We start from the raw sequence: 14198 nt of genomic DNA on the forward strand, positions 1-14198 counted from the left end.
ATTTAGAGAATGAATCCGTCAACACTCTTCCTTGGCCAGCAAGAAGTCCAGATCTCACCCCTATAGAGCATCTGTGGGACCAATTGGGTAGGCGAATACAGGCTTTGGAGCCTCCTCCACGGACATTGCAACAGTTAGAAGATCACTTGCACCGAGAATGGCGACAGATAACGCTTCAACAAATCAGACGTCTAACTGGCAGTATGCGGCGCAGGGTTGCAGCAGTCATCCAGGCAAACGGTGGATATACCCGATATTGACTTTTCGATGACTAATTATCAATGTGTGTGTCATGATTGACATTTTGTAATGTGATTTGACAATTCAATAACGTTTTTGAGCTTTCACTGACAATACTTATTAAAGATAATTTTAAGCGTGAGAACTGTCCATATTTTAATGTCATGATATGTAAATTAAAAATTGTTATTTTACGGTGATAATCTTGTTTTCTTGTGCCCAATAATGCATAATTTCATTTGATAAACACGTTTAGATTGAATGGTAATTTATAATCAGTCACAAGAACGTCGAATCTGAATCACTTGAAAAAAACACGGGGGTGCTTAACTTTTTTCCAGGTGTATAGTTCAAACCTTCCAACATTCTAACCACTTGGTCATGCCTTTCCCTTGCAATTTAATATAGTTGTCAACATAGCCTTTATTTGAAGCTATTTCAATGACTTTCACCATGTAATTGCAAAACCTTGCAACTCACTGTATTGATTATTTGAGTAGTTTTTATAACAGTGTGTGTTGGACAGTGTATATCAAGTTCTCTTATGCATCTATAAGTTTTACATTAGGAGTACACTATGTTCTCCAATATAAAATTTTGAGTTATGTAGGTTAATAAAGCTACTGAAGGTCCAACATTGCCATTCAGAACTTTTTTTTCTCTACCTAACAGAAATGTTTTGTTTTTGCAAAAAAATTTACTTTTAACAGAATCAACCTAAACAAAATTAAATTGAGCATAAGTTGTTACTTTTTGTGTGTATCAAAACAGTTATTGTTTATGGATAGCTATTTTTACTATTCCTGGTATTTATTTGACAGGAAAAAAAAAATATATATATATATATATGCCATAAACTAAATGTTAAGTAGGTTTTGTTATATATCTTAAAACTTTACTTCTTCACAAACTAAATGCACATATATCTATTGATAAATGAAAAAGTGCAAAATTATTTTTTTTTGCCATTCATATTTTATACATATGAAGTGTATTTAATATTGTATCTATTTAGCCTGTGACATAACTACAAAAGATTCCTGCCTAGCATAAAAAGTAATTTGGCCCCTACATTTATTCCCCTTGTCAGCCCCAGATAACATGTAGCATAATGATAATTGCCAACATTTCACTTTCAAATTTCCCACTCGTTCACATGACTTTTTACAACTAGTTCACAGAATTCCTAACTATCATTGGAACAGTTTAAATTTAATTTTAACATGAAGGCTTTTTAGCACCAGTTTAGTAATAACTAAGCATGTACTGAAAAAGTACAGTGAAATGTTATTATAACACTTGTTAAAGTAGCAGAGGTTACTCAAGACATTCTCAACAGTATTACAGTCAAAAAAACAACTTAACACTAACAGGACTTACAATATCAATTTTTTTAATCTTGATCAGTGTTTATCTATGAAGTTGGTAAAGTATCAATATTTGATCTAAGACTGTTAAGTCAATATTTTTTGTGATGTAAGGTATTGTTCTAAGTGGTACACATATAATTTTGTAGTTTCAACTTTTAAAAATATGATGAACAACAATAATTATATCACAACTACCTATCATATATTACTTGATAAAATTATAATTGGTATTTTTCTTGTGTTTCAGGGGAAGTGACTTACTATGTTTAATCAGATGCATTATTTATGTAACACATATTTTTCTGTTTACACATCAAACAAGCATAATGTGGTGTTTGTGGGTGAATGTGTAAAACATTTACTTTAGAAAGCCTTGATCATTAAGGCTCATACTTTTCACACTGGATCTATGATTGTTTTTACATACAACATATAAAAAAATGTGGGATTATATTTTTTAGCTATGCCATTCTTTAAATTTTTAGAAAGATTATTGTAGGTAAAGAACATTTTCTAGTTCTCTGGCTCCTGACTAATGCTCCATCCTGAGCAAGCAGTAATCTCCTAAACCTGATCTAAAACTGCAATTAAAACACATTTACCAAACACAAACCCATAGTTTTAAATAATTAATTATTCATTTTTATTTGTCCTTTAATATTAATATAGTTATCATTAAAATTATGATACTTAAATCAATTAAAAACCTTTAGGAAATACACTCTCAATACAAACTGTATGATAAGAATACTGAGGCTACATAGATTCTCATGGAGTTAAGTTTCTATTTTTCACAAACTAATACAATATTTAAACTACATTTTATGCTGATCATAAGGACAAGTGTTTAGTTCACACCGAAAAAAATACTCATACTGCATACTGAGGAATCATTATCAGTGTGCTAGACTGTACCATACACCAAGGGTATATGAAGACATAATTATCCTTCGTACCAAAACAGTATTCACGTATAACGTAAAAACACTGAACTGTATTTATATACAGTATTTCCGAGATGTAAATATCACAAACTTGTTGGAAAAAAATAAACAAACAAACAATCCACTCCTTTGCTTTTCAAAATTATAACCTAACACTGAATCTAATTTTTGAAATACGAAAGGCCAAGTATAACTAATAACTGTCTTGTTAGGATTCTTCTTGTCTGTTAATATAATTTGATGTCAATACAAATTTTTAGTATTTTTAACTTGTACATTTATTGCGGGGAAATAGTACACTAAGTGCATGATTCTAAATCAGGTAAAACAGTTATAGGTGTAATTCTACATAAGACACATTAAGTGATTTTGCATAATTATTTCAGAGAATTAAGAATTATTTTTAAAGTCTGTTGCAAAATCACATACTTTAAGTTATTCATACCTTTAAAAATGTGATTTTGGTCTTAAAGTCCACTGAGCTGAATAACTGAATTTTATTAAAGAACTTTTACTGTAATCAATGAAATCTATACACACATATTCCAAACAATTACAACAAGGCATAGATAACTATATATTTTTTACTGGACAACAGTATTTGTTTTCACTTGTATACAAATCTTGGAGATATCCTCTGTTATGAAACTAGGTTAAAGAAAAGCTCAGACAACTCAAGTATATAAGAGGAAACTTATTATGAGTTTAAAACCTCATTGTAAAGATTCCTCATACTAGGCAAACTTACATTTGTATTACTGAGAAACCTAAAACTTTAATTCAATGTACATAAATCACTGATACACTTAATTTAAATAATCACTACTAAACAACATTTGATTCAGGTTATATCATCAAAAGGAAAAAGTTTCCTTTTACCAGCTATGTCATCTGGAGTTTTTATACCTTTGGTGCTGGAGTGTTGATGATATTTTTTTCAGTATGCATTAGAATACTATACAGAGTTTTGTATGTTTCTTCTTTTATTTTCTGTTTTAATAGTGTTTGTTTGTGGTACTTAAAAAGTAAAAGATATTAGTTAATCAGATGGCCGTTTTTCAGAGAACTTCTTTGTAAACTCTTCAGCGTTCTTAAAGAACTTTTTTCTGTCCTTGGCATATTCTTCAGCTAAATCAGCCCTAAGAGGATGTTCTGGTTCTGGATCATTGACTAGAGCCACTAATGCCTGAATCACTAAGAAAAAAAAAAAGATGTTTACAAAAACGAAGTTATGATCAAGAGTCTGGTAAAATATTTCACTTGACAAGATAAACAGTAAAAACTCAAGATATAACTCTAATGAGTATCATCTTTAACTAAAGTAATGTGAAAAATTACACAAAACTTCCAATAAACTCGCACAATCTGAAAGACTTACTTTCATGTCTAGATTACTACCAGAACCATTTTGTCATTAAACAGGGTAGATATAAATAGATATTAAAGCAAAAGTGTGTTTGTCTGTGTATATACACATAGTTATGAAAGACAGTTTTAATACATCAAAGTTTCTCTGTTCTTTTACTAAAACCTCTCATTGTTATCTAAAAGTGGAGAGAAAATCAAATAATCTACATGCATATTTCTGAAACTAATATCATTCAATAAAACCTTTTCTTTTACTTGAAAGCAAGAGAGTAACCTCCTGAAACAACATAAAAAAGATAACATTTTAAAGATATGTTTTGTAAAATACAAAATACGTATTTATCTCATTAAGTAACAGAAACTAAACCATTTACAAAATGTAGAATTAGGCACTATCAACCTGACTCAGTCAATTATGGAGAATGCCCCCATGGAGTTATATATATATCTAAGTATGGTAGTTGATTTGGTTTTATATTTGTATATGTACTCATTATTTGATTTACATAATTTTGAGGCTATCCACTTATATAACTAGATTTACCATTCAGGCTTTCTTCATCATACAAAGCTGTAAGCTACAATAAACTACATTTCATATTAAGCAATTTATGTTACCTTGATGAAATTTCTTTTGGTATGTCTTCATTTGTTTTACTTTATATAAATGCTAAAAAAATTTAAGTAGTAATTTTCAGTCATCATCTTTTTTCTCTAATGATAAATAATCAGTCTGATATCACAATAATATACACCAGTTCTAAACAGACAGAACTATTTATTCTTTACCTCCTTTAATACAGCATCATCAAATACAAGTTGCTATGTTTAAAAGTAGTAAAAAAGAATATAGTAAGCAGAACTATATTTAACAATACTACAGATGTCTATAAAAACAGAACTATGTTTAACAGTATCACACATGGCTATGATAAACAGAACTATCTTTAACAATATTACAGATGACTATGATAAACAGAACTATGTTTAACAGTGCTGAAGGAGATTATTATAAACAGAACTATTTTTAACAATACTAAAGATGATTATAATAAACAGAACTATTTTTAACAATACTAAAGATGATTATAATAAACAGAACTATGTTTAACAATATTACAGATGACTATGATAAACAGACTATGTTTAACAGTACTAAAGATGATTATAATAAACAGAACTATGTTTAACAATATTACAGATGATTATTATAAACAGAACTATTTTTAACAATACTAAAGATGATTATAATAAACAGAACTATTTTTAACAATACTAAAGATGATTATAATAAACAGAATTATGTTTAACATAACAGTACTACAGATGACTATGATAAACAGAACTATGTTTAACAGTGATGAAGGTGATTATTATAAACAGAACTATTTTTAACAATACTAAAGATGATTATAATAAACAGAACTATTTTTAACAATACTAAAGATGATTATAATAAACAGAATTATTTTTAACAATACTAAAGATGATTATAATAAACAGAACTATTTTTAACAATACTAAAGATGATTATAATAAACAGAATTATGTTGAACATAACAGTACTACAGATGACTATGATAAACAGGAATTATGTTCAATACCACTAAAGGATGGGAGTAGACCTTTTAGGGATGATAAAGGAAGGCTCGTACCTGAAAATTATAAGATGGCTGGGTTATTAATTTATGTTTTTTCTTCCGTTTTTACTAATGAAGATTTAAGCAATATTCCTCATCTTGAACAGTTGATAGATGGAAACAAGATCAAACAAGATGATTACATTAATTATGAGCATGTTACAAAAAAATTGAGAAGTTTAAAAAATGGTAAGGCTCCTGGTCCAGATAATATTTCCCCAAGCATGTTGAAGGAAGTTAAGGATTGGATATGTGAGTCACTTGCTACTATTTTTTGTAAGTCCTCGAATAGTGGGTAGGTGCCAGAGGATTGGAAGTTGGCTAATGTTACTCAGAAGGAATCAGTATATTATTAGCAGAATGGACTCAGGAACATCCGAGACATAACGAAGCGTAACACAGATAAACCAGTGGCTTGACACTATACCTTGAACATTTTAAAATACTTGTTTTGAAGAAGGCTACTACCAACAAATACAAACATGAACTTCATAATATAAAATTTTTTGACCTGGGAACTATCCACCTCGATGGGATAAATTAAATTTTTTAGCTTTTTGCAATGTTTCTATCCTTCAGTTTTAAACTTATCTTACAACTATCATATAATAAATTATGTATTTAGCTAATCCTTTATTATTTTTTCATAGATGTTTTCTTATAACTTGTGTCGACTACTCCTCATTTTTTTTTACTTTTACCAAATTCTCAGTTTATTTGTGTAAGTATGTAATATATGTAACTTCCTAATTCTCTCATATTGTTTCAAGTGTTTGTAAACATTGTTAGACATGTTTGTTTGCTATATTGTCACACGACTTTCAATTTATAACTTTTTGTTTATGGTTTTACTGTTCAGCTAGAGATACCTAATGAAGGGCATTGCCCGAAAATTTGTATCTACAACAACAGGTATCATAAATATATATATTCTGTAGTTAACATCTTGTTGTGTTTAGTGGTTTAACCTACAACATACTTCTTTTTTATCTTTCAACAACCACCATGCATAATTTCTTACACAGTTTTATATGATTGTATAAGTCTAATTATTAATTAGTTACTTTTTATCATTAGTAGCTACTAATTGATAAACTAATTTATATTCTAAGAAGAACCCACAATCAAATTCCAGTCACTGCAACCACCAACACAATCCTTCTCAGGACTTCCCTGAAAATGGCAGCAGGTTAGCAGCTGAAATGAAGGATGTAAGCTACATGTAGTTAGTATTTAATAAAATATAAATATCAAGAATAAGCAGCCATATTCTCTTATGTCAAAGGTTTTCTTGAAAATGTACAGAGGATATGTAAACAGCATATATACAGAACAGTATTCAGAAGCCTCATTATGAATGCAGTTAGAACCTCTAACACACCTAAACATCCAGTAGATAACAAAAAATATTATTTACACAATTCTATGTGAATGAGGACACCAACAGCTTGGAGAAACAAAAATAATAACAGAAGTTAGAATTCAGATGCATAATAGACATACAAGGCATTATAATCCAGCTCTGTCTGCAACAGTCCATTATGCCAAAGATGACCATACAATAAATTGGAATAATACAAACATAATGAGATGTGAACCACAGACAAGAAAAAGAAAGATAAAATATGCTTTCTACATACACCTGACTGAAAACACGGTCAATCTACCATCAAAGTCAGCAAAATATGGACCACCCCTCCACCTTCCTGAAAGTATAGCAATAGTTAGTTGGTTCAAGTTATAATAAGGTAGAGCTGAATGAGAAGATAGCACATAAGACTTTCTATCAAGACCCAGGATCATAGCCATCACAAACAGTCCTTCTCAGAAAATGGCAGCAGATTAACAGCTGGAACGTAAAATATAAACTAGTTAATAATTAGTACCTCATAATAAAAAAAATAAAGTAACTAACTGATACTTAGACTTACATGATTCTATTGGCTATTAGCAATCTCAGCAGCAATAGTAGATTATTGAAAATAAGCCAAGTAAAAACGTGTTGGTAACAGAAAGCTAATTTGTAATCAGATGTACTCATAATTATTAACATTTTTTACTTATGACATATAAAAAACTAAAAATTGTTATTAACTATCTTTTTATAATTTTTTTTACCTTGATCTGTTTTCGTTGCTGGTTTCCAATTTTCTGCACTGATGATGGGTAGGCATACTTGGCCTTTTTCATCAATGTTTGGGTGATAAATCTTTGTACGAAATGTGATTTTTGGAGGCTTGAATGGGTATTCTGCAGGAAAGTTGATTTCTATACGGAAAGCTCCTTTGTTATATGGTGCATTATCCTGTAAAATTTTTAAAAACATTTTATACTTGTATTTTTTTACTTCAGAAGTTACACTTAACTAAAATTTTTCTGAACAATCTAAAGTTAATGTTTTCCTAAACTAAAAATGTATTTCCAATAGATACCTTACCTCCCAAAGGAAGACCATGAGGTGTGATAAGGAGCTGAAAACACACCTGTGGGAGACAGCGCCACTTCTGAACCAGGTATACTCTTCACCCATTTGTAATGTGTCACCAACAGGGCAGAAACATGGAGGGACATCAAGAAAAAATAAAAATAATCGGACCACCTGGTGTAGAGTGGCTAGGACATGACAGACTGTAAGTGTGAGTTTGACCTTAACTAAAACCTGGTAGCATATGAAACTTTACACCAGGTCATTGGTAGTAATAGGGGCTTCTACCTTTCATCTCAAAAGTGAGTAGCGGCAAGGAAGAGGAGCTCCCATACCAAGAGCCCATTTCCACATGTGCGTACCTCCAACACCAGATCCACCAGGAACATGCATCTGATAGGAAGGAGGAGAGCCTAGGAGGGTGTTCATCTTTGGTCCAAAACTTGGCGGCATTGGGAATTTGGTCTTCCAGTCAATGGTAGGAGGATGGTACCCAGCCTTACACAAGCAGGAAGTCATGTGTCTCATCCAGCTACAGCCAACACCAGGTCCACTAGGAACAGACATCCAGCAGATTGTAGGAAGAGGGACTACAATTTTGGGGTTGCATCTCCAGTCCAAAACCTGGCAGCACTGGGAATTTAACGTCCAGTTTGTGGTAGGAGGAGGATACCAGCAAAACACAAGTGAGTGAGGACTTATGTGGTCGGGCCATCTCTGACCAACACTAGATCCCTGTGAACCGACATCCAGAGGATGGTAGGGAGGAGGATGTCTCAGCCAGAGGGGCAATCTGAATTTCTTTTTTTAATTATATATATATATATGGCAGAGTGCTACATCCAACATCTGACAGCATCTGGAATGGTACATCAGGTTCGCAATAAGAAGGCTATCACGCCATTGACACTAACAGAATGCCACCACCCTACTCTGAACTGAGTGGTATCGTACACACTCAGGAGGATAGGCCTCCATAGTCCACCACCCCAGCAATTAGGAACTTGTAAGTGGCAAGGACTCCCATACTCCACTAGAAGAAGGAAGGAAATAATGTGTTGGAAAGTCCAGAGCACTGCAACACCGGAGACAGTGCAATGGGTGATCGAAAGACCCTATATTGAAAAGCAGAGTGATCACTTTGATGGAGTGCATCATCCAACACCTGGCACCACCTGGAACTGTACATCAGGTCCACAGCAGGGCAAGTGTCAAATGCCACAGAACATCAGAGATGGGCAGAGATCCCTGTCTGCTTTACTCGTGCTAATCCATGAGTGTACAGTCCGGGACAACTATATTTACGAAGCAAAGCACCATGAGGTACACCTACAAGTGGTCCAACAGAACACCCCATCTCAATGGTGGGTGTAAGATGACCTCGTGACATGTAATTTTGTTTCTTTTTCTATATTTTATATCGATGCATAGAGGAGATATTGGATGGAGTTGATCAACTCACACCTGGTGACCTCTGGAATGGTACCTTAAGTCTGCGGTGGGAATAGTCTCAATGTCATAGTCATCTAGCATATTCACGGATTGTACAGTGCAGATTTAAGACTAAGTGTACCTGGTCAGGCAACATTCACCACAGAGTAGGATTCAAATATGCAATAAAGGCTCCTGCAAAGAAAATGAATGGAGTACTTCCCAATACAGATAAACAGTTGAAGCTATGATGAGATCCTCCAAGGGAAGATGGAAATGTGCAGCCAGGGACATGGTAAGGTGATAGATCTAATAAAAGGGAAACACGAAAAGGTGACAACCATCAGAAGAAAGGAAAGAAAATGCCAGAAAAATGAACTGGTGAAGTCAAAACAGAAGGGTGATGGGAAAAGGTCACAGAAGAGGTGAGGATTTCACAGAAGAAATAAATGGACTTGGAAACCACAGAAGGGAGCAGTACGTGTCACATGCTCTTGGAGAACCCTGACCTGACAAAGGAGTTGGTGGGATCATAACATTGTAGAAAGGCAGGGGTAAAGCTGTAAAATAAGTTTTTTTTTATCAATAGCATATGAAAATTGATTCTTTCAATAAACAGCATGTAATTAAGAGGTTTTTACTAACATTCTACAACAATTATTTTTACTGTAGTCTTTTCATATCATTATCACAGTTTTTTGTATTTTAAACAAGCAAATAAAATTTTAAAATGGTTGTAAACAATAACCTGTAAAGGCAGGTCATTTTAAAGTAATCTTCTAAAGGATGACAAAAACCAATGATTTTCTGTTTAAAATTCCTTCTTAGTATACTCAAATGGTGACAGAATTAAATAATTATTTTAAATATATGACTTCCTACTGTTGGTTCATTATTAACATGGATACATTAACTTTTCTGTTTAAACACCTTCTGAAGGCTGTAGTTTATTAAACTTTCCATCCAAAGCCTTAGTAAAACAGAACTTTTATTGAATTCATAAATCTTTTCCCAAACATAATTTAGCAGCACTGGATACATAAAAATGAAATTACACATGCACAGTAGCTTCTAAAATAACAAAAGAAGTAAAACATTTTATGCCATACTAAAAGATGTAAAATTCTAGATATAATTCTAGCATTTTTTTATGGCTCATTGTACATAATATACTGTGTTAACAATAAGACTAGAAAGGAACTAATAATAAAAATTATCATTATATTTATCACAGATGAAAACTTACAGGCAAAATTAGACCCTGCCACACTAGGATATTGCTTTCATCTACATGTATATTTCTGAATGACTTCATTGCTGACTTTCGAATATCCTGTAGTTCCTGCATTAATAACACCATTCTAATAAATTATACATGAAACTAAGCAAAGTTTTTGTACCTTTACCAAGAACAACAAAAAAACAATACAAAGTATGCTTGAAATATTTTTTGTTCCATCAAAACACAAACAATGGTTTTAAAAACATAGAATAGCAATGATCAATTTAAAGAGTTTCGTCTTTAAAATTCACTACATACAAGAAAATTTGACCTTTGAAATTATCATTCTGTGAATCAATATTCCTGTATTAACTTTAGAAAAAAAAAAAGAATTTATTAAATTAACAAATATTGTTTATGATATTATAATTATTAGAATTACTTTTTAAAAACTGAGCAGTTTCAAAATCATTCATTTAATAAGCAAATAAGTTCATATTTTGACACTTGAGTAATAAATATTTATGAGCTTCAAAGTGTTTAATAACAAGAAAATTATAAAAATGAAAATTTTCTTAACTTTAAAGATAATGATAATTTTTTTAATATGTTTAAATGTTTCTGAATATCAATTATTATATTTATGATACATGTTTAAATTCCACTAAAATAATGTTAATATAAGAGAAAGAACAGTTCTGTCTATAGAAACCATGTAAACTTCTAATTACATTTGAATAAATTAGAACTGCAAGTCAATAGCAAAATCATGAAAAAGGTACACTAAATACTAGAATCATGAAGGTTCTTTAGCAAAACTTATTTTGTTTGTTTCTTAAACAAATATACAGTATTTGAATTGTCTTCTACTCTCCACAAATAGCCTATATATAAAAAAGTGATGAGTATGTTACATGAAAGCTATCCATTTATTCTTCTATATGTACATCAAGTACTTCTGGTGAGCTTATTACATACAACTGTTTCATTAATTTACAACTTATTTTTGATTATAGTCTTTAGGGCATTTCACTTGTTAAGCTTTACAAAAAATAGAAATAACAGAACTGTGTAAATGTATTTAGTATTGCATAACTGTGGATTATTAAAACTTGGTCAGATTTGGAGAATACCGAAAAGAGGAACTATTTTGAGGTTTCAGGTTATAAATTATTTAATAATAATAGATTTTTAAAGGGCTGGGGTGACTGTTTATATAAGAAACAAACTGCATCCTATTGGGAATGAAAACATACAAGATGGTATTCAAGAAGCTATTGTTATAGACCCCCTAACCAAACAGATGAGATTAATGAGAAATTGCAAAATAAGACTGATAAATGTTAAAACTAACAAGAACTTATTGTAACGTATGATCAACGTAAGTAACATGTCAAAATGTGAATTGGGCACCTAGTCGATGCTAATGGCAAGGTTTTATTGAAGGCTATGAGACAACTGTGCTTTTCAATATTTCCCTCTGTTTTCACAACATTTAACATTTCCAACTCTGAGCATTTTATGGGAAATATTTGGATTGACTTGAATCATATACTACCAAACTTTACTAGGCTCCTATTGTAAAGAAGTGCAATGTAATAATATTGTTGTATTAATCTAAATATATTTGTTACTGTGTGTGTGTGACTAAGAGTTTATGAACTAGAGAGATGTATATATTTGTGTCTAGTTTTGGGTCGAGTTTTTGAGGTATACAGTTTTAGACTTCCACAGTTCAGAATTTTCAGGAACTTGCACAGAAATATACCTGGAATGTCTTCCTAGCAACAAAATCAATGATGTTAAAAAACAAACAAAAAACTACATGTCCAATGGGCAAAGTATAACAGTAAAACTTCTTGTTCCCCCGAGTGACTGGAGCTATAAATTCCACACACATGCACATTTTAATATAGATGGAAACCCACTCAATAGGTTGACTGAAGAAAAGGTATAGGCATAGTGACCCAAACCTTCAAGGAAATGTCTGTAGTTATTAGCAAAGCTAACAGAATTCTATGCTGTATTGAAAAGTATGTTGGTTACAAGTAAAAATGGGTAATTATCTCTCTATACAAATCATTACAGTGCTCATGGATGTCCCAATGTACTACATACCCAAACATTCCTTTGGACACTGAAAATTGAATGTTTGTAAGTCTCCAGGATATCTATGCTTTAAACCCATATGACCACAGGCCTAAGAAAGATTAGTTGTTTCTAGTTCCCACGCAATTGTATTTTATTGCTGTGATTCTAAAACCTTTCTCAGCATTTCTTTTCTATTTTAGATTAAAAACAGCTATAGAATTGGGGTTATTGCACAGAATGTTTGAAGTTTAGCCACTTCAGTAGACTCGAGTATGTATGGCTTCTCAGTTCTGTTCCTTTTTTTTAATTAGGTTACGTCTGAATTCATAACTGGTAATTGCGACTGTGCTCTAAATTATCTGTTACTGTTAAATGTAACTTATGAAGCTATACGTAATTATGTAACCAACAATATATTCTAAGTAAATATTGGGTTATACAACGTAATTTGCAGTACAATACTAACTTATTAACTAGCAGTAACAAAATAATAGTAATAATAATTAATATATAAATTTTTAATAATATTGGATTGTCAGTTGTGTATTATTTTCCCCGTAAGTTTAACGGACACACACATATATATATGTATATATATAATATACTAATGTTATAAAAATGAAATTAACGTACATACGAAACAAAAACTAAAGCAGTTCAAACAAATTTAAATATTCGTTTTACCTTTTGTAAACGCCTTGTCGCTGCCATTTCAAGAACAGAATTTACAGAAAAAGAACGGGGGGAAAAAAAGCCGACAAAAGCGACCTCTGATATTCTATTACTTATTTAATTCGAACGGAGTAAAATTCTCAAAAACAATCTAGTCACAAATGTTTAAAACGAATAATTCTGTCTTGTTTTTCTATTCAAAATACATAACACAAAATAGTATAAATTTTATGAAGTCCATTTTAATGAAAGAAAGATATACGTATTCAAATATTTTTCATTGCCTGCTCACTTCGTTAATTTTTAAGATTACTAACAGGGATAGAACCAGGAATTTGGGGAGGGGTTACTATTACGGCTCTAAACGAAGGCATTTCTTCGAGGCGAAAATCGCTGAGATGGGGTATAGAAGGATAGTTTCCCCACCTGCTAGGCGATTCAGGCCTACCCAGAGAATTTTTTTAAAGTTAGAGGTAAAAACTAGGCATTATGAATTCCGTATTTCTGGGTATGATTTAGGTTACTGTATTCAGGACCGTTTTATCCAATGGGCAGAAGTAGCAGTTACCCAGGGCCCACAGCCGTCAGAGGTCTACTGCATGTTGCGAGTATAATAACAAATAATAAAATATGAAGCGTATAATAAAACAATAATAAACTATTTTTTCAAATATATTTACCTTATTTTTTTATAACTAATAAATTTAGTTTATGAAATTATATGGCATTTTCTTAAAAGCAATGGGGGGAGAGCACTAGTTTAGACTTTGTCCAGGGCTCACCAGTTCCTTAACG

At 31.7% G+C, this 14198-nt stretch overlaps 1 protein-coding gene across 1 annotated transcript; it reads right to left on the minus strand.

Moving 5' to 3' along the window:
- Positions 1-2732: 2732 nt before the first annotated feature.
- Positions 2733-13487, minus strand: LOC106475542 (ubiquitin-conjugating enzyme E2 L3). The gene is made up of 4 exons (XM_013936220.2): positions 13416-13487; positions 10665-10760; positions 7681-7867; positions 2733-3748 (listed from the first exon to the last, which is right to left on the minus strand). The coding sequence occupies exons 1-4, from the start codon at positions 13440-13442 to the stop codon at positions 3594-3596; spliced, it is 465 nt and encodes a 154-aa protein (XP_013791674.1). The 5' UTR covers positions 13443-13487; the 3' UTR covers positions 2733-3593.
- Positions 13488-14198: the final 711 nt, after the last annotated feature.

Source organism: Limulus polyphemus, unplaced genomic scaffold, assembly GCF_000517525.1.
Source record: "Limulus polyphemus unplaced genomic scaffold, Limulus_polyphemus-2.1.2 Scaffold8775, whole genome shotgun sequence".
In the NCBI taxonomy this organism is placed as follows: Eukaryota; Metazoa; Arthropoda; class Merostomata; order Xiphosura; family Limulidae; genus Limulus; species Limulus polyphemus.